General features: G+C 41.9%; 1 protein-coding gene and 1 long non-coding RNA gene across 2 annotated transcripts in view; one reads left to right on the top strand and one right to left on the bottom strand.

Annotated features, from left to right (window-relative positions):
• LOC131832662 (uncharacterized) overlaps positions 1 to 18716 on the bottom strand; it is a 37752-nt gene extending 19036 nt beyond the window's left edge. The window contains exon 1 of the long non-coding RNA XR_009354132.1: positions 18633 to 18716. This is a non-coding gene — a long non-coding RNA (uncharacterized LOC131832662). The remainder of the gene's footprint in view (positions 1 to 18632) is intronic.
• The window catches only part of RNF130 (ring finger protein 130), a 134995-nt gene extending 116157 nt beyond the window's left edge, over positions 1 to 18838 (top strand). Inside the window, exon 8 of the mRNA XM_059175931.1 lies at positions 17192 to 18838. Within this exon, the coding sequence (XP_059031914.1) occupies positions 17192 to 17301 (110 nt within the window). The 3' untranslated portion in view covers positions 17302 to 18838. The remainder of the gene's footprint in view (positions 1 to 17191) is intronic.
• Positions 18839 to 21408: the final 2570 nt, after the last annotated feature.

The following is a 21408-nucleotide window of genomic DNA, read 5'->3' as shown; positions in this document are numbered from 1 at the left end:
ACCTGTGTCTCTGTCTCTTTCTCTCTCTCAGTCAGTAGCGTTGCCTCTAGTGAACTAGTGCAACTAATAAATAAAATATTAAAAAGAAAACCATCTTGGGGCACCTGGGTGGCTCAGTGGGTTAAAGCCTCTGCCTTTGGCTCAGGTCATGATCCCAGGGTCCTGGGATCGAGCCCCACATCGGGCTCTCTGCTCAGCGAGAGCCTCTCTCTCTCTGCCTGCCTCTCTGCCTACTTGTGATCTCTGTCTGTCAAATAAATAAATAAAATCTTTAAAAAAAAAGAAAAGAAGAAAGAAAGAAAGAAAGAAAACCATCTGGATACAAATTAGTGATGTGATTGGGATAGTTTTCATGCTAATCAATTGAATTCTATGGAGTGTTTACTGGCATAATGTGAAAAGAGGAAGATAAAATATATCTGAGTTGTACCCATAAATTTATGGTCTAACTGTGGAAGAAAGAAAACAGCAAATAGAACAGCACACATAATCAAGTACTTATATTTTTCAGAGAATTACAAAATCTTCTCTATTTTATTTTTTAATTACTTTAATCAGATTTAAGATTCTAAAGTCTAGAAAAACTTTAACCCACATGAAGGGGAGTTCTAAGCCATTGATAATAAATTGATCACATTTCTGCTTCTGGTAATGTCATACTAACCTGTTGTAGTTCAAACATCATACCTAGCACAACCAGAGAATATGGAAAAAACTTTTTTAACGTTTTACTTTAAAGCATTGAAGACCTATCAGTGTGGTGAGGACTTGAGAAGTCAAGAGCCCAGAGGAAAGGGAAGTGCAGCAATATGGACCTGATGTTCAACACTGCTTTTCTTTTTGAGGCATTTGCCAATTCATGAACAATGGCTGAGAAGTAACCAGAATGTGGGGTCTGAATGACTGATGAGGACAGCTCAGGCAGTCTTACTGGACTTGCAAGACATAACCTTGAGTTCAGAGACCACAAAGAGCAATGAGCCCTGATAAACACCCTAGACTTTCCACTGGGGTTCCCCAAGGGCTGTACCCTTGAACTAGGTAGAGGTTGAACCAGAATTTAACTAACTTTTTCAAAGACTGAAGCCTAACTTTGAATCTGCTTAATTTATAATTGGAAGAAAGGATATGCCCATAGCCTCAGGTGATATGTGGAAATCCTCCAGAGGAAGATACTACCACCAGCAGCCTCAGATCTCTGCAGTTTTCATATGTACAGTCCAAAACAAATAAATGAATAAAAAATACCAGGCATACTAGAAGACAAAACAACCAAAAAGGAGAAAAAACAAAGAATAGAAATAGAGCCACAGAAATACAAATATCAGAAATATCAAACATAGACTTTATTTTTTTTTAAAGATTTTATTTATTTATTTGACAGAGAGAGATCACAAGTAGGCAGAGAGGCAGGCAGAGAGAGAGAGAGGGAAGCAGGTTCCCTGCTGAGCAGAGAGCCCAATGCGGGGCTCGATCCCAGGACCCTGAGATCATGACCTGGGCCGAAGGCAGAGGCTTTAACCCACCGAGCCACCCAGGCACCTCAAACATAGACTTTAAAAATAACTCTAAGTATGCTCAGGAAACTGAAGACAAGATGGATAATTTCAGAAATAAATAGAAACAGCCCCCCTACCAAAAAAAGTCAATGGAATGTGAGAACTGACAGTAAGAACCTCATAGAACCTTTAACATCAACTTAAGCATTGCCAAAGAAAGGATATGTGAACTGGAATACAGGTCAGGAGATAATATTCGACTGAAGCACAAAAGGAAAAAGGGAAGGAAAATACAAAAAGGTGGTGGTGAGGGGTCACACAAGAGAATTTAGATCATGATGAAAAAAACCTAACACACCTGCAATTCGGGTCAGGTCATAGAAGGAAAGAAGATTGAAGCAGAAGCAATATTTGAAGAGAAAATGGCTGAGAATTTTCCAAAACTGACAAACCACAGATATGAGAAAAAAAAAAAAAAAAACAAGATACATCATAGTAAACTAAAAAAAAAAAAAAAAAAAGGAAAAGAAAATCTTGAAAACAGAGAAGGGACGCCTGGGTGGCTCAGTAGGTTAAAGCCTCTGCTTTCAGCTCGGGTCGTGATCCCAGGGTCCTGGGATCAAGCCCCATGTCAGGCTCTCTGCTTTGCGGGGAGGCTGCTTCCTCCTCTCTCTGCCTGCCTGTCTCCCTACTTGTGATCTCTGTCAAAAAAAATAAAATCTTAAAAAAAAAAAAAAAAAGTTAGAGAAAAAAGATGCCTTTTTAATTGAGAAGAAATTCACATAACATAAAATTAACCACTTTAAAGTGGCAAATGGCATTTAGTATATTCACACAGTTGTATGATCACCACCTCTATCCAGTTTTAAGAAGTTTTTATCACCCCAAAAAGCAAACCCCTATGCATAAAGTAGTTGTTCTTCATTCCAACCCTCCTGTCCAGCCTTTGGAAAATACCTATCTGTGTTCTGTCTATGGCTATACCTAGTCTAAATAGCTCATATAAATGGAATCATACAAATTATGTAATCTTCTGGTCTGTCTTCTTTCACTTAGGATAATGTTTTCAGGGATAATCCACATTGCAGCATGAATCAGTACTTCATGCCATTTTATGGCTAATAGTTCATTGTGTGTGTGTATGTATGTGTGTATATATGTGTGTGTTTGTATACCACAGTTTGTTCATCCATTTGTCTGCTGATGGACATTTGAGCTGCTTCCAACTTTGGCTATTGTGAATAATGCTGCTAGGAATTGCTGTACAAGAATCTGTTTGCATCTCTCTTTTCATGTAAGTATGAAATTGCTGAGTCCTATGGTAATTCTGTGTTTGTTTTGGAGAAACTTCCAAAATGTTTCCCACAATGGCTGAACAATTTTACATTCATGCCAGTAGTGTACAGGGGTTACAGTTTTTCTACGGCCTCACCAATACTTCATATTTTCCTTTATTTTTTTTAAGATTTTATTTATTTGTCAGAGAGAGAGAGAGAGCACAGGCAGGCACAGTGGCAGCAGAGGCAGAGGGAGAAGCAGGCTCCCTGCTGAGCAAGGAGCCCAATGTGGGACTCGATCCCAGGATGCTGGGCAAAGGCAGCCACTTAACCAACTGAGCCACCCAGGTGTCCCCCTATTTTCCTTAAAAAAAAAACTATAGGGGTGCCTCGGTGGCTCAGTCAGTTAAGCATCTGTCTTTGGTTCAGGTTATGACCTCAGGGTCCTGGGATAAAGAGAGCCCTACATAGGGCTCCCCATTCAGTGGGGAGTCTGCTTCTCACTCTCCCTCTGCCCCTCTCCCCAGCTCATGTGCATGCTCACATCTCTCTCAAATAAATAAATTAATTAATATTTTTAAAATAAATTAATTTTAAAAATCAGATACACGTTGTAATTAGGGTAATGACTAACAAACTAAAATAGTCTCTAGGCTAGTATTGTGACTAAAAGGATAGGAAAATAAGATATAATAAACTTATAGAGGAAAAAATAGAATAATAAAATTATCCAAAGGAAGAGGAAACATTTTTTTTTTTAAGATTTATTTATTTATTTATTTGACAGAGATAGATCACAAGTAGACAGAGAGGCAGGCAGAGAGAGAGGAAGGGAAGCAGGCTCCCCGCCAAGCAGAGAGCCCGATGTGGGACTCGATCCCAGGACCCTGAGATCATGACCTGAGCCGAAGGCAGCGGCCTAACCCACTGAGCCACCCAGGCGCCCCTGAGGAAACATTTTTTTTTAAAGCACAAAAGAAGGTGGAACAGAAGGGACAAATAGAAAGGATTAATATAGTAAATTTGTATCCCAGTATGTCAGTAATGAATATAAAATGATGATTAAATATTCAAATATAAAGATAGACAATTTAAAATTTATAAATACACACATAGGTCTACATATTTGTGATACTTCTTTAATATAAGATGACAGGAGTGTTGAAAGTAAAATGATAGAAGAATATATACCATGTAAACACTAATCAAAAGAAAATCTTTTTTTATATAAATAGCAGACAAAATATGCTTTAAGACAAAGAGGACATTTCATAATGATGAAAAAGTTAATCTGTCATGAAGAAAATAATTCTAAATTTTGTGTACCTAATATATCCTCAAAACATCTGGAGCAAAAATGGGTAGATCTCAAAGGACCAGTAATTTCAGCATCATAGTGGGAAATTTAAACACACCTCTTTTTTTTTTTTTAAGACTTTTTATTTTATTCATTTGTCAGACAGAGATCACAGGTAGGCAGAGAGGAAAGCAGAGAGAGAAGGGGGAAGCAGGCTCCCTGCGGAGCAAAGAGCCCAATGTGGGGCTCCATCCCAGGACCCTGATCATGACCTGAGCTGAAGGCAGAGGCTTTAACCCACTGAGCCACCCAGGCACCCCTAAACACACCTCTTTTTAACAAGCATACAAATACTCATCAAGGATCTGGATTTGAATAGCACAATTAGCAAAGATCTAATTGACATATATGTAGCACTCATCAACTATAGATTATATATTATTTTCAAGTCCATTTACTAAAATAGACCATATACTGGGTGAAATTTCAACAAATTTGTAAGGATTGAAATCATACAGAGTATGTTTTCCGACCAGTGGAGTTAATTTAGAAATCAATAGTGAAAAGGTAATTAAAATGATCCCTAAATATTTGAAATCAAGTAATATACCTCTTTTTTGTTTTTAAGATTTTATTTTTCTTAAGTAATCTCTACTTGGGTCTTGAACCCACAGCTCCCAAGATCAACAGTCACATTTGCCGCCAACTGAGTCAGCCAGGCACCCCTCTGGTAATATATTTCTAAAAAGCTTATAAGTCAGGGGTGTCTGGGTGGTTCAGTTGGTAGAGCTTCTGACTCTTGATCTCAGGGCTATGGATTCAAGCTCCACAGTGGGCATGGAGCCTACTTAAAAAAAAAAGAAAAAAGAAAGCTTGAGACGAAATTGCAGTGGAAATTATCAAAACTTGGCTGATGCAGCTAAATCCATTTAGAGGAAAGTCTGTGACCTTAAATGCATATATTAGAACAGAAAAAATGGCTAGAAGTCAGTGCTCTAAGCATTCCTGTCAAATAAAGGAAATAATAAAGAGCATAAATGAATTCAGTTGGGAACCAAATATATAAGAGGGGGAAAAAAACAGCCAAGCACAAAATTGTTTCTTGAAAAAGACTATTGGAGTACCTCCGTGGCTCAGTGGGTTGAGCCCCTGCCTTTGGCTTAGGTCATGATCTCAGGGTCCTGGGATCAAGCCCTGCATCAGGTTCTCTGCTCAGCAGGGAGCCTGCTTCCCCCTCTCCCTCTGCCTGCCTCTCTGCCTACTTGAGATCTCTCTTTCTCTGTCAAATAAATAAATAAAATCTTAAAAAAATAAAAAAGACCATTAATAAAGCTAGCAGAGGGCGCCTGGGTGGCTCAGTGGGTTAAAGCCTCTGCCTTCGGCTCAGGTCATGATCCCAGGGTTCTGGGATCGAGTCCCGCATCGGGCTCTCTGCTCAGCAGGGAACCTGCTTCCCTCTCTCTCTCTCTGCCTGCCTCTCTGCCTACTTGTGATCTCTCTGTCAAATAAATAAATAAAATCTTAAAATAAATAAAGCTAGCAGATCTCTGCTATCAAGAAAAAAGACCCAGGATGCCTGGGTGGCTTAGGTGGCTCCGTCAGTTAAGTGTCTCCCTTTGGCTCAAGCCATGGTCCTGGGGTCCTGGGGTCAAGCACCAGCTCCTTGCTCAGCAGGGGAGCCTGCTTCTCCCTCTCCCACTCCCTCTGCCCCTGCTTGTATGCTTTCTTATTCACTCACACTCTCTCTCTCAAATAAATGAATAAAATCTTAAAATAATAAAAAGACCCAAATGACCAGTATCAGGGATGAAAACAGGTATCACTATAGAACCTATATGCATTAAAAGAAGTAATAAGACCAGATTTATAAAAATAGAAAGTAGAATAGTGGTTACCAAGGGCTGGTGGAAGGAGGGATAAGGAAGTCCTTTAATAGGTATAGAGTTTCAGATTTGCAAGATGAAAAAGTTCTGGAAATGTATTTCACAACAATGTGAAAATACTCAACACTACTGAATGATACACTTAAAAATGGGTAAGATGAGGGTCGTCTGGGTGGCTCAGTTGGTTAAGCATCTGCCTTTGGCTCAGGTCATGATCCCAGGGTGGTCCTGGGATCAAATCCCACATCGGGCTCTTCGCTCAGTGCAGAGCCTGATTCTCCCTCTGTCCCTCCCCCACTTGTGTGCTCACTCTCGTTCTCTCTCTGACAAAGAAATAAGATATTTTTAAAAATGGTTAAGATGGCAAATTTCATGTTCTGTGTTTTTTACAACAATAAAAATAAAAGGATATTATGACAAATTTATGTTAGTAAATTCTGATATTTAAATGAATAGACAAATCCTCGGAAAATGCAAAATATCAAAATTGACGAAAGAAGAAATAGGAAAGCTGAATTCTACATCTAGGCAATAAATTAAATCAACAGTTTAAAATCTTCTCTCAGGGTTCAGTGGTGAGTCTGCTTAAAGATTCTCTCCCTCTGCCGCTCCCCCCACTTGCATGTGCTCTCTCACCCACTCTCACTCTAAAATAAGTAAATCTTTTTTAAAAATAAAATAAAATCTTCCCTCAGAGAAAAGTTCTCGGCTTAAATGGTTTCATTGGTGAAGTCTAACATTTAAGGAAGAAATGACAGCAATCTTACACAAATTTATTCAGAGAATAGAAAGAGGAAAACTTCCCAAGTCTTTGAATGAGACTAGCATTACAACAAGGGTATTACAAAAAAAAAAAGAGAAAATTGCAGGTTAATTTCTTTTATAATTACAGATACAAATACAGTAAATAAGATAACTAGCTCAATGAATCTGACAACATATAAATAGAAAAAATTACAACCACTTGGACTTATTAAAAACTGCAAGGTTGAAAAATCAGTGTGATTCAACGCATTAACAGAATAAAAGTGGAAAATCATGTTTAATAGGTACAGAATAAACACTTGTTAAAATTCAACATCCATTCCTGATTAAAAAAAAAGAAAAATTGGAGGCACCTGGCAGGCTCAGGCAGAAAAGCATGTGACTCTTGATCTCAGGGTTGTGAGTTCAAGCCCCACATTGGGTGTAGAGATTACTTAATATAAAATCTTTTTTAAAGAAAGAAAGAAAGAACATTCAGCAAACTTAAAAAAAAGATGAACACTTCCTTAATCTAATAATGCATATTTTCAAAACTACAGCAAATATCATACTTAATGATAAAATATTAAAAACTTTCCCTAAGATTAGAAATCAGAATACCTGTTGTGACTGTGTCTTTCAACATTGTATTGACAGTCTTAGCCGTTATGATAAGGAAAGAAAAAGAAATAAAAGATTTAAGAATTGGAAAGGAAGAAATAAAACTGTCACTACTTACATACAACATAGTGGTGTATATATAGAAAATCCAAAAGAACCTACAAATAAGCTCTTAAAATAAATAAGTAAATTTACAGGGTTAATTGTGCTTCTGTACCTCTATAATAAGCAATTAAAATGAAATTTTCAAAAAGATACCATTTGCAAAGGCATCAAATAAACATCAAGTACTAATGAGTCTTCTACACAGAAAACTATTAAGCATCAGCGAGAGAAATTAAAGATGACCTCAATAAATGGATATACCAGGTACATAGTTTGTAAGACTCAATATTGTAACAGTGTTAATTCTCCCCAAATTGATCTATAGATTAACTGCAATTTTAATGAGATCCCAGTAGTGGTGTGTGTGTGTGTGTGTGTGTGTGTGTGTGTGTGTGTGTGTGTGTCTTGATAACCTGATTTATAAAATTCATGTGGAAATGAAAAGAGACAACAATAACAAGACAATCTTAAAAAATGATAAGGTGGGAGGATTTCTAGAACTGTATTAAAACTTTTTATAAAAGTATAGTAATTAAGAATGAGTTATTGAGGGGCACCTGGGTGGCTCAATGGGTTAAGCCTCTGCCTTCAGCTCGGGTCATCATCTCGGGGTCCTGGGATCAAGCCCCGCATTGGGGTCTTGGCTTGGTGGGGAGCCTGCTTCCCCCTCTCTCTCCACCTGCTTGTGATCTCTCTCTCTCTCTTTGTCAAATAAATAAACTAAATCTTAAAACAACAACAGCACTATAGCTGTATATTTTTTTTAAAAATAATGAGTTATTTATACAAGGATGGACAAATAGCTTAGTGGAACACAATATAATCCCAAACAACCATGCATTTATGGACACTTGATTCACGTCAAAGGTAGCACTATATAGTAGTAGAAATAAGAATGGTCTTTTCAATAAAGGGTGCTGGGTCAACTAAATATCTATAAAGAAAAAAAATGAATTTGAATTAAAAAAATTAAAAAAATTAATTTGAATTAAAATTAATTTGAAATGGAAATGTGAAAGGTAAAACAAAGAGGCTCCTGAAAGATAAAATAGAATTATCTTCAAAACCTTGGGATAGGCAAAGTTTTCTTAAACAGGACTCAAAAAGCCATAAAATAAGAGATAAACTGGTTCACAATAAAATTAAGGAATTCTGTTAACCAGAATACACTATTTGGAAGAAGCTACCTGCAATGCTTTTATCTGACAAAGGACTTCTAGTCAGAATAAAGAAGAAAAAGACTGACTAACTGATGTGGAAATGAGCAAAATAAATAAACAGGCATCCTGCACAACAAAGGAAACCATCAACATAATGAAAAGGCTACCTACTAGAGATCTCAGGAAGATGGTGGGAAAGGAGGATCCTAAGTTCACCTCCTCCCACAGACACATCCAGACACTGGTAGAACAGCTATTTTACAGATAAAGACATAAAGAGATCACACCGAGAAGTGTAGGAGGGACAGAAACTAGGTAGGGAGCCAAACCCCCAGCACAGCAAACCACAAGCAGGAGGGATATAACAGACACAGAGGTTCCCTGAAGAGGGAAGGGACCAAGCCCCACATCTGACACTGCTGGGCCTGAGGACCTACACTGGGAAGACAAGCTGCCATAACATCTGGCTATGAAAATCAGAAAAAGACATCCAGGTCCAGAAATCAAAGAGCCCCAAACAAGTTGAGACAATGAAGGTCCACACCAAGACACATAATAATTAAAATCTCAAAGAAAGCATTTTTAAAGCAGCAAGAGAAAAACAGAAGTTATGTACAAGAGAAATCCGTCAGGGTCTCAGCTGGTTTTTCAACAGAAACCTTGCAGGCCAGAAGCCTGCGGCATGATATATTCAAAGTTCTGAAAGGGAAAAACCCACAGCTAAGAATACTCTACCTGATAAAGTTATCATTCAGACTTAGAGGAGATATAAAGAGTTTCCCAAACAAACAAAAGTTAAAGGAGTTTATCACCACTATGTTAGCCTTACAAGAAATGTTAAAGGGATTTTTTTTTTTTAAGAAGAAAAGGCCAGGGGCGCCTGGGTGGCTCAGTGGGTTAAGCCGCTGCCTTCGGCTCAGGTCATGATCTCAGGGTCCTGGGATCGAGTCCCGCGTCGGGCTCTCTGCTCAGCAGGGAGCCTGCTTCCTCCTCTCTCTCTCTGCCTGCCTCTCTGCCTACTTGTGATCTCTCTCTGTCAAATAAATAAATAAATCTTAAAAAAAAAAAAAAAAAAAAAAGAAGAAAAGGCCATAATTAGAAATAAGACAATTATGAATGGAAAAATAATTCACTGATAAAGCAAACATAGTAAAAGTAGGTCAATCAGTTATAATGCTAGTATATAAGTCAAAAGATTTAAAAAACCAATAAAATCAGTTATATCTACAAAAATTAGTTAAGAGAGACACAGAATAAGGGCACCTGGGTGACTTAGTTAAGCATCTGCCTTCTGCTCAGGTGGTGATCCCAGGGTCCTAGAATCAAGTCCTGCATCAGGCTCCCTGCTCAGCAGGGAGTCAGTCTGCTTCTCCCTCTGTCCTCCCCCTACTTGTGCTTTCTCTCTCTTCAATAAATAAATAAATAAATAAAATCTTTAAAAAAAAAAAAAAAAAAGGAAGGGGTGCCTGGGTGGCTCAGTCGGTTGAGCCGCTGCCTTCGGCTCAGGTCATGATCTCAGGGTCCTGGGATCGAGTCCCGCATCGGGTTCTCTGCTGAGCGGGGTGCCTGCTTCCTTCTCTCTCTCTCTCTGCCTGCCTCTCTGCCTACTTGTGATCTCTCTCTGTCAAATAAATAAATAAAATATTTAAAAAAAAAAAAAAAAGGAGGTAACAGAATAGAAAGTTGTAAAATGTGATGTCATGTATGTCAAATGTGGAGTGGGGCGTAAAAATGTGGTTCTAGAATGTGTTCTAACATAAGTGACTGTCAATAAAGACCATTATATAAATACAATATTATATAGGAACTTCATGATAATCACAAAACAAAAACTTGTAATAAATACACAAAAAATAGAGAAAGTAAGAGAAGAAGAAAGGAAAAGAGAAGAATTATAAAAACAACCAGAAAACAATGAACAAAATGGCAATAAGTCCATACCTATCAGTAATTACTTTAAATGTAAGTGGACTAAATGCTCCAATCGAAAGATGTGGAGTGACTCAATGGATAAAAAACAAGACTCATCTATATGCTGCCTACAGGAGACTCACTTTAGATCTAAAAAGACATATAATTACACCAATGGATAGATCATTCAGGCAGAAAATCAATAAGAAAACAGTGGCTTTGAAGGACACATTAGACCAGATGTGCCAAATGGATACGTACAGAGCATTCCAACCAAAAATAGCAGAATACGCATTCTTTTCAAGTGCACACGGAATATTCTCCATAACTGATCTCATGTTAGGCCAAAAAACAGTCTCAATAAGTTTTAAAAGATTGAAGTCACGGGGCATCTGGGTGGCCCAATCAGTTAAGTGTCTGCCCTCGGCTCAGGCCATGATCCCAGGGTTCTGAGAGCAAGCCCCACATCAGGCTCCCTGCTCAGTGGGAAGTCTGCTACTCCTTCTCCCTCTGCCCTTCCCCCCTGCCCATGCTCTTGCTCTTTCTCTCAAATGAATAAATAAATTTACCTAAAAAAAAAAAAAAAGATTGAGATGTGCCTGGGTGGTTCAGTGGGTTAAGCCTCTGCCTTTGGCTCAGGTCATTATCTCAGTGTCCTGGGATCGAGCCCCGCATCAGGCTCTCTGTCCTGTGGGGAGCCTGCTTCCCCACTCTCTCAGCCTGCCTCTCTGCCTACTTGTGATCTCTCTCTCTCTGTTAAATACATAAATAAAATCTTTTTTTAAAAGATTGAAATCATATCAAGAATGAAATGTGTGAAATGGGAATTCAAGTACAAAACACACACACACGCACACAAGCACGCACACACACTGGAGCCTAAATGACATAATGCAAAGATATACTAATCAAAACAGTATGGTCCTGGCATAAAAATAGACACAGATCAATGGAACAGAATAGAGCCCAGAAGTAAATGCATGCTTATATGGGCAATTCATTTATGACAAAAGAGGCAAATATACAATGGGGAAGAGACAGTCTCTTCAATAAATAGGTCTGGGAAAACTGGACCAATTTATTACACATACACAAAAATAAAACAGATTAAAGACCTAAATCTAAGACCTGACACCATAAAAATAAAGAATACATACATAGTAATCTCTTAGACCTTACCTTTAGCAATAGTTTTCCAAATATGTCTCCCCAGGCAAAGGAAATAAAGGCAAAAATAAACAATTGGGACTACACCAAACTGAAAAGCTTTTGCACAGCAAAGGAAACCATCAACAAAACAAAAAGACAACCTCCTGAACGGGAGAAGATAGTTGTAAATCATATATCTGGCAAGTAGTTAATAGTCAAAATATACCAATAGCTTATACAACTCAATATCAAGAAAACAATCCAATTTAAAATGGGCATAGGATGTGGATAAACATTTTCCCAAAGAAGACATCCAGATGGCCAACAGACACATGAAAAAATGCTCAGTGTCACTTGGCATCAGGGAAATGCAAATCAAAGCCACAGTGAGATACTACCTCACACCAGTCAGAATGGCTAAAATCAACAACATAAGAAACAACAGGTCTTGGCGAGGATGTGGAGAAAGAGAAGACTTAAAAAAAAAAAAAAGATTTTATTTATTTGAGAGAGTATAAGTTGGGGGAGGGGCAGAAGGAGGGGGAGAAGCAGACTCCCTACTGAGCAGGGGACCCAACAAGGGTGATCCTAGGACCTTGAGATCATGACCTGAGCCAAAGGCAGACGCTTAACCAACTGAGCCACCCAGGCATCCTGAAAGGGAACCTACTTACACTGTTGGTGGGAATGCAAACTGGTGCAACCACTGTGGAAAACAGTATGGAGCATCAAAATGTTAAAACAAGAGCTACCATAAGGCCTAGCAATTCCACTCCTGGGTATTTAAATGAGAAAAACAAAAACACAAACTCTAAATACAGCCTCTTCAATAAATGGTGTTGGGAAAATTGGACAGCCATATGCAGAAAAATGAAATTGGACCATTTCCTTACACCACACACGAAAATAGTCTCAAATGGATAAAGGACCTCAATGTGAGAAAGGAATCCATCAAAATCCTTGAGAAGAACACAGGCAGCAACCTCTTTGACCTCGGCCGCAGCAACATCTTCCTAGGAACATAGCCAAAGGCAAGGGAAGCAAGGGCAAAAATGAACTATTGGGATTTTATCAAGATCAAAAGCTTTTGCACAGCAAAGGAAACAGTTAACAAAACCAAAAGACAACTGACAGAATGGGAGAAGATATTTGCAAACGACATATCAGATAAAGGACTCGTGTCCAAAATCTATAAAGAACTTAGCAAACTCAACACCCAAAGAACAAATAATCCAATCAAGAAATGGGCAGAGGACATGAGTAGACATTTCTGCAAAGAAGACATCCAGATGGCCAACAGACACATGAAAAAGTGCTCCATATCACTCGGCATCAGGGAAACACAAATCAAAACCACAATGAGATATCCCCTCACACCAGTCAGAATGGCTAAAATTAACAAGTCAGGAAATGACAGATGCTGGCGAGGATGGGGAGAAAGGGGAACCCTCCTACACTGTTGGTGGGAATGCAAGCTGGTGCAACCACTCTGGAAAACAGCATGGAGGTTCCTCAAAGTGTTGAAAATAGAACTGCCCTATGACCCAGTAATTGCACTACTGGGTATTTACCCTAAAGATACAAACGTAGTGATCCGAAAGGGCACGTGCACCCGAATGTTTATAGCAGCAATGTCCACAATAGCCAAACTATGGAAAGAACCTAGATGTCCATCAACAGATGAATGGATCAAGAAGATGTGGTATATATACACAATGGAATACTATGCAGCCATCAAAAGAAATGAAATCTTGCCATTTGCGACAACGTGGATGGAACTAGAGCATATCGTGCTTAGCGAAATAAGTCAAGCAGAGAAAGATAACTATCATATGATCTCCCTGATATGAGGAAGTGGTGATGCAACATGGGGGGTTAAGGGAGTAGGAGAAGAATAAATGAAACAAGATGGGATTGGGAGGGAGACAAACCATAAGGGACTCTTAATCTCACAAAACAAACTGAGGGTTGCTGGGGGGTGGGGTTATGGACATTGCGGAGGGTATGTACTATGGTGAGTGCTGTGAAGTGTGTAAACCTGGCGTTTCACAGACCTGTACCCCTGGGGATAAAAATATATGTTTATAAATAAAAAATTTAAAATTAAAAAAAATATACTAAAAAAAAACCAAAAACACGAACTCTAAAAGACACATGTACCCTAATGTTCGTCATGCATTATTTACAATAGCCAAGATAAAGAAACAACCTAAGCGTCCATAGATGGATGAATGGATGAAGAAAATGTGTGTGTGTGTGCGCGCGCGCTCGCGCACAAGCGCATGCGTCCTATTCAGCCATTTAAAAAGAAGGAAATCTTGCTATTCGCAACAATGTGGATGGACCTTGAGGGCATCACAGGAAGTGAAGTAAGTCAGAAAAAGACAAACACCTTATGATCTCATTTACATGTGGAACTTAAAAACAAAAACCAATACCAAGTTCACAGACACAGAGAAGATTGGTGGTTGCTAGAGGTGGGGTGGTTAGGTGTGGGCGATATGGGTAAAAGGGATCAAAAGGTACTAATGTCCAGTTATAAAACAAAGAAATCATAAAACCAAAACAAAACAAAAAATAGAACAGTAAGTCACGGGGATGTGATGTGAAACATGGTTGCTGCAATTAATAATACTGTATGGTATATTTGAAAGTAGCTAAGAGAATAGACGTTAAAAGTTCCCATCATAAGAAAAGGAATTTTGTAACTATATTTTCATCGGACTTCTTGTAATCATGTCACACGATATACAAAAATATCGAACCATTACATTGCACACCTAAAACTAATATAATGTTATATGTCAGTTTTACCACAACTTGTAAAAAAAAAAGAAGTAAATATACAGGTGTTTCGGGATGAACAAGATGTACAAATACCCTAAAAACATGTGAAAAGGAGTTCATCCTTTTTTGGCATCAGTGGAATGAAAAATTAAAACCATTGTGAAATACCATTATATACCCCCCCAAAAGTGCTAGAATGAAAACATACAGAAAATAGCAAGTATTGGTGCAGATACAAAGCAATTGGAATTCTCGTCTAGTGGTGGAGGTAGAAACTGGTCCACCCACTTTGGAATACAGCCAACATGTGCTACAGATAGACATATACAGACCCCAAGATCCCATAATTCCAAGAGAATTCCATGTGCATGTGTGCAAAAGATACACACAAGACTGTTTCTCACAGCAACATTCATAGGAGCTCCAAAATGGAAACCATTCCAATGTGCACCAGGAGAAGAGCGGATGTATGTAAATGGTGAGGTAGTCACACAACAGAATGTCACACCACTGTGAAAACCAATTCCTGATCTATTTCATGACATGGATCAATATCACCACATAACATTGAAGGAATCAAGACACGAAAGAACACTGTTTCCATTAAAGACAGACACAATTAAACCATGGTGTGAGAAGTCTGGATTGTGGTTTCCTTCGGGAGGGTCTGGTGATTGGGGTTGATAGGGGGACTCATGGGGAGCCACAGGGCCTAGTTCTTGATTAAGTGATGATTTCAGGGTATGTTCTCTCTGTGCACATTCAAATTTACCTGTATGTACTTATGATTTGTACACATACCTTATACAGGTTATGCCTCAACTAAGAGTTTACATAATAACATTATGTGCTTAATAGCGAAAACAGTCCTCATCATTTGATCAGTAAGTAGGGAGTGTTTTTAGGCGTCGAAAAATATGCTCTCCTTGACAAAGCCAACATCATGTCTTTCTCTGACCAGAACAGATTACATCTAAATGTAAGCACTAAAACTGTTAAGCTTCTGGCTAAACGCATAGGAGGAGATCTGACTGACCTTGGATTTGGCAAAGATTTCTTTATTCTGACACAAAATGTGCAAACTATAAAAAAGGAAAATCCATAAACTAGATTTTTATCAAAATTTTAAAACTTTTGGTTTTCAAATGACATTGTTCTGGAAGTAAAAAGGCAAGCCTCCAACTGGGCGAAAATATTTGCAAACCATATGTGATGGAAGACTTGTTTCTGGAAAATATATTTTTATATAATAACTATTATCATTTTTATTAATTATATATAAATATATAAATAAATGAATAAAATATATAAAAACTCTTACTGCTCAATAATAGGAAGACAGCCCAGTTTTTTTTTTTTAAAGAATTTTATTTATTTGACAGAGAGAGATTACAAGTAGGCAGAGAGGCAGGCAGAGAGAGAGGAGGAAGCAGGCTCCCTGCTGAGCAGAGAGCCCGATGCGGGGCTCGATCCCAGGACCCTGGGATCATGACCTGAGCCGAAGGCAGAGGCTTTAACCCACTGAGCCACCCAAGCGCCCCAAGACAGCCCAGTTTTTTTAATGGGCAAGAGATTTTTACCAAAATGCTTCACAAAAGCAGATATACAGTTGGCTAATAGGCACATGGGTGGATACCTCAAGTTCAGGGAAATACAAATTAGAAGTACGACAAGATATTCCTATGCTCGTACTTGAAGGGCCAGAGCGTCAAAGATTGGCCATCTTAGTGCTGGTGAGGGTGCAGAGGAACTAGGACTCCCATACACTGCTTGGGGAACAGTGATGCATTCTAGAAAAGTCAACATACACCCACATAGACACTCTGGTCCTAGGTATCTACCCGAGAGAAAAGAAAGCACCATCCTCACTCAGACTTGGACACAGGTGTTATAGCAAATTTATTTGTAAGAGCCAAAAAATAACTATGAATCCATGTTTAAAAAAATTCTAGAAAGACGTAGCCTCATCTGTGTTTATCTGAGGGTGGAAGTAGGGCAGGAAAAAGAGAAGAATTACCAGAGGCTCCAGGAAACTTTTGGGGGGACAGAGATGTCCACCATCTTGAATCTGGTCTTGGTTTGAAATACGTGCATTTTATTGTATGTCAGTTATATGTTAGGAAACCTGTGCAAACGAATCAGTTGTTTGGAAAAGGAAATGTGAGCATGGCTTCGCTATGACTAGCAGAAATAGTCAAATAATGTAAATGCTGAAATTTGTATCAAAATATCATTATATTGGAGAGTAGAAAGTAGGGATAGAGGAAGAGAGGGGGAAGTCTTCATCTTCTGTAGCGTTGCCTCAGCAGATAGAGTCTAACACTGGGGAAAAAAATTAGGGGCACCTGGGTGGCTCAGTCAGTTGAGCATCTGCCTTTGGCTCAAGTCATGATCTCAGGGTCCTGAGATCAAGTCCCACATCAAGCTTCCTGCTCAGTGGGGAGCCTACTTCTCCCTCTGCCTGCTGCTCCCCCTGCTTGTGCTCTCTCTCAAACAAATAAATGAAATCTTTAAAAAAGAAAAGCTCCAGGTGTTAATCTCTTGGGGATCTGAACATTGGGATTTACCGTGTTTATGTTGTGCCTAAGTTGAGGGAATGCCTGAATTCTTTCCATTTGTCTCATGATAAGAGCCCCAAATGGAGCTATCTGAGAAAATGTGCCGCTTTGAAGAGAAATCCATGTGCTTCCTCCGAGCTGTGCGGGAAGGGGAGGCCTGACGCCCGGATTAAGTCTGTTTCTTCTTGTCCCTTTTCCAGGTGGTCACTTCTTCCACCGAAACTCCTTGTCTCCTCGGAGCCTCGTGTACGAAAGTGAATTCTCCACCATCGAACCTTCCCTGGACATGTATGACGAGAACAAGACCTGATTTTTTCTAAATGGGCTCCGGGGGGTCACCTCTTTCGTGATTTAATTTACAATCACCTTTCTTATTTTGTATCTTTCTGTCAACGTCCATTTTTGGAAGAATGGCAGGGCTTTCCGAGTATAGGTTGGGGCTCAGGGTTAAATTGCAAGGTCCCCCGCAAGGGGAGGCTTTGAGGACAGCGTTATCGCCCACGTGGCCTCGCAGGACTGAAAACCCGCCCCAAGCCAGCAGGAGAAAGTGGGCCCCAACAAGCTTGACTGTTCCCAGAGAGGAGCAGGGGCCAGTGGAGGAGATGAGGGTTGCGTAGCAAACATGTCTCGGAATAATCACATGCTTTTCTGTGTCAGGGTGACAGCTGGGTATTTTTTCTTTTTTAATACCTTTTGTGCTCCCCACTCACAATGTGTACTAAAGCTTGCAGGCGCTGCTGCTTACGGACATGGGGCCCGAGTTGCTGCTCCTTGGCCCGCTCCATATTTTCTTGTCTCTTATTCTACTTTCTGTTAAAGAGCCTCTTCCTAAAGGTTCCCAAGAGAAAGTCTTGCCTTTCGTCCCTCCTCTGAGACTGGCCACCCAGAGCAGCACACCCGCTACACAGGACAGGGGGTCGTCCAGCCCCCGTCAAGAGCTTAGAGCCGAGTGCTTATGTGACCACCTTGACCCTGAGGCCTGCGGACTCGTCTGCTTGGCATCTGCTGAGGTGTGTACAGAGGTGGTCCCCTGGAGGCCGGCCTGGCAGTCTCCTCTGGGTGTGATGGCCAGTGGACATCAAAATCAGAATGACTCTGAGTGCTTTCTTGAGAAGTTCGAACCACATCCTTGCTGTTAGAGACCAAACTAGCACCCCTCTTCCTCCTTCCCGATCCAACCCAGCCCCCTCCCACCAGCCTCAGCATTGGCACCAAGAAGGCATGGGAGTTTTCAGAAAAGGACGCGGTGGGCCAGCATGGCAGACATTCAAGGACACACACGCTCCTCCCACACGCCTGGGATGAGATGACATGGTGTTAACGTCACGGGAAACGTGTCTCCGGAGAGCAGTCCCGACCCACAATGAGCACGTTTAGGAAACAGATAGAGGCATCCTTCTTACTCAAGGACACAACCACAGTTCAGGCCGTTTCTCCTACCCACGGGAGCCACGTAGAGATGTAAATGCATCCAACTCCTCAGATCCCCGGCATGAGAATGGAAACTCCAGCCTCCACATTCTGGACTTAGATCTGGCAGCAAACCACGTGGACCTGGGACCCCCCACACCCACCCACAAACACACACACCTGTCGATTTTTATCAACTCCGTGAAACACGAGTTTGAGGCAAATGCTCACCATGTTCCCATGTGCTGCTGGCTTCTCTTCCTCACGTGTCTGTTCTCATCATCCCTGTAAGACGCCGTAAACACGGTCGTGCCCCCCCAATCACAACCCCTCAGAGAAAGACGGTGGAGAGAGCCATCAGGAGCGTCGCCTCCCAGTGACCAGCAGCATCGTGTTTCTAATCACTCGAGGCTGGAACAGCATGGAATTTGTAAGGTCTCAACAGCTTTTTCTTTTTTTACCATCCACCAAGGGCTTCTGTTTGAAGTTCCCCCTCCTTTTTATGGTCTTTGTACTATAAACATATTTTTGATAAACAGTTTCAAGAGGGCACTGTCCAGAAAGACAAGCTTTGCACATGCGGCTTTGAGGCAAGGGACTGGACCTGGAGGAGATGAGAACTCCATGTACCAGACACTCTGGGACACACACCCGAGCTTTGTTTGGCTTGGCTCCTGGGACAGGGAAGATGGCTCACTTCTGGCCATGCAGTCCTCGCCACGACCTTGATCTTCTGCTCCCGGGGTTGAGACCCTCTCGGAGCATTCTCTCCTGATTTGTACTGTCTGGAAAAAGCATACGCGTCACATTGCACTCGAGACATTACTTTTCTGGGAAAGGAATGAAATCGCACGAGAAGGAGGTAGAGATTCAGGCCCCTCAGAAATCTACCTATTAAACAATAGTTGAGTTTCTGGCATATCTAGGGCACGCCTTCACTGTCAAAGAGCCAAGGAGGCATTTCTTACAGGGGAAGTCACTCAGAATAGTGACTCAGGTCCCAGCTCGACACCTTCTCCCTAAAAATCGAGGCTACTTCCCTGCTCAGCTACAGAATGTCCTGCCTTTGTCAGGACAGATGGTAACTTCTGCGTGGAGGTCACATCCCCCCCGGGGAACAGCAATGTTCCTCCCAAATAACAGCCTCTCTGCCGGCGTGGGAGCTGGAGACCCCTCTGGGAAGCCACTTCAGGGACCCTGGACAGCAGGAACACTTGGGGAGGACAGCCTCAGCACCCTTGCCTCAGAGAAGTTCGAGGTTTGGGGAGCAGCTCATCGACCATACAGGCAGGATACAGGCAGGGTGGGGGTTATGGAGAGACACTCCTCCCCTGACCTATGAGCATCTCTACCACAGCAAGACTTACAGTCACAGTGGTCATCAGTAAGGACGTGTAAATAACTTCTGATCAGGTTTTTTTGTTTTTTTGGGGTTTTTTTTGGTGGGTGGGGGTTACTATTTGAAGAACAGAAGGCACAGAGGAACTAGCTGCTTCTACCACAAACCCTCATCCCTCTGGCGGACTGCTCTGAGCTGGACCTGGCTTCCAGCCTCTGCTTCCCCCTTCCCCCTCTGTCTCCCCCCTCCCCCTCTACCTCTCTCTTCCCCCTCCATTTCCTCCTTCCCCCTCTGCCTCCCCCATTTCATCCCCCCTCCCCCCATCTTCCCCTTCCCCCTCTGTTGCCCCACTTTCTACGAGCCAGAGCACAATAGGAAGGCCAGGCCTGGAGTCAGCCCGTTGGTGGCTGCAGTGGGCAGCGAGTCCATCCAGGGCTGCCTGCCTCTGCCCCACCCCACCCCCCACTGCACGGGAAGACAGGCTCTACTCCCTTGCTGACAGACCCCTCAGCAACTCTGGGGAGCCCTGCTCAGGAAGGAAGGCTCCATCCCCCAGCTCCTCCTCAGGCCCAGCTCAGAGAAACTCCCCCACCCTCTGCACTTGGGAGCCAGGCCTATACCGCCAGCCACCCCAAGGCCCCCAACAGCCCAGCTTCCAAAACGCGATGGGCTCCAAGGGTTTAGACAAGACAGGATGACTGAATCTGATGGATCTGATAGCTCCTGCGGAACTGAGCGTTCCTGCAGGCTTCGTGAACTCTCCTTGCTTGTTATCATTGCCCACACCCACTTCTTTCCACCATCTCCATGTTCAGTGAAACTGGTTTTAACTGAGGGCAAATCCCAAGTGTCCTCTTGCTGTTGACCTTGATTGCTTAGACCCGGTTTCTGCTCCGGGAAAGCGAGGAGGTGGTGCTCGCGTCACGTCCCCTTGTGAAGCAGTCACGGCACCTAAACGTCATCAGACACAAACACTGATGTCCAGGAAGTAGAATTTGAAAGGGAGAAGGCAAGATTATGAGGTCACTCTCTCCAAGAGCCCTTGATTAAGTGCCCACCTCATACTAAACACACACACTCAGAGCTCGGGCCACCCCAGTGACCGTGAAGACAGGCTGTGAGAGAAACTGGTACATTAACAGCCAGCTGCGGTGGGAGGCCAGGCACCATGGGGGTGAGTCAGGAAGAGGGGGGTTTCCTGAGTGCAGGAGGAGGCGCACAGGGCAGCCATGCAGAGGTGTGACTGGCCTCAGGGCCCTGAGACTGGCAAGGGTGGTGGGAGGGGGCATCTCATTTCCCCGGGTGGATCTGGACCAGACAGGTTGCCCCCCAAAAGGGCCTGGGCTGAGCAGAGCACTACAGTTAGGCTGACCCCAGGTCCCACTAGAGCGGGAAAGGAGGGTGCCAGGAGGCTGAAGCAGAAGACCAGGTTGGCAGTCTCGGTGACATGGGGGTTGTTGGTGGGACCCAGAGAGCACCCTGGTGAGGACGCTTTCCATCTCAGTCTGGCAGGGCCTCTAGAGGAGGCCTGGAGAACCAGCTCTCGGGCTCAGGCAGAGTTTTGGTAGAGAAAAGGGGGTCAAGGTGGGGCCCCTCCACATCGGAATCCCTGGGAAGCTGTGTTTTACATGAACTTGTCACCTGCGCCTACCAAAGTAGGCCCCAATG

Source organism: Mustela lutreola, chromosome 5, assembly GCF_030435805.1.
Source record: "Mustela lutreola isolate mMusLut2 chromosome 5, mMusLut2.pri, whole genome shotgun sequence".
Lineage (NCBI taxonomy): Eukaryota > Metazoa > Chordata > Mammalia > Carnivora > Mustelidae > Mustela > Mustela lutreola.
The sequence above is the reverse complement of the archived record's forward strand: the minus strand, read 5'-3'. Positions and strand labels throughout refer to the sequence as shown.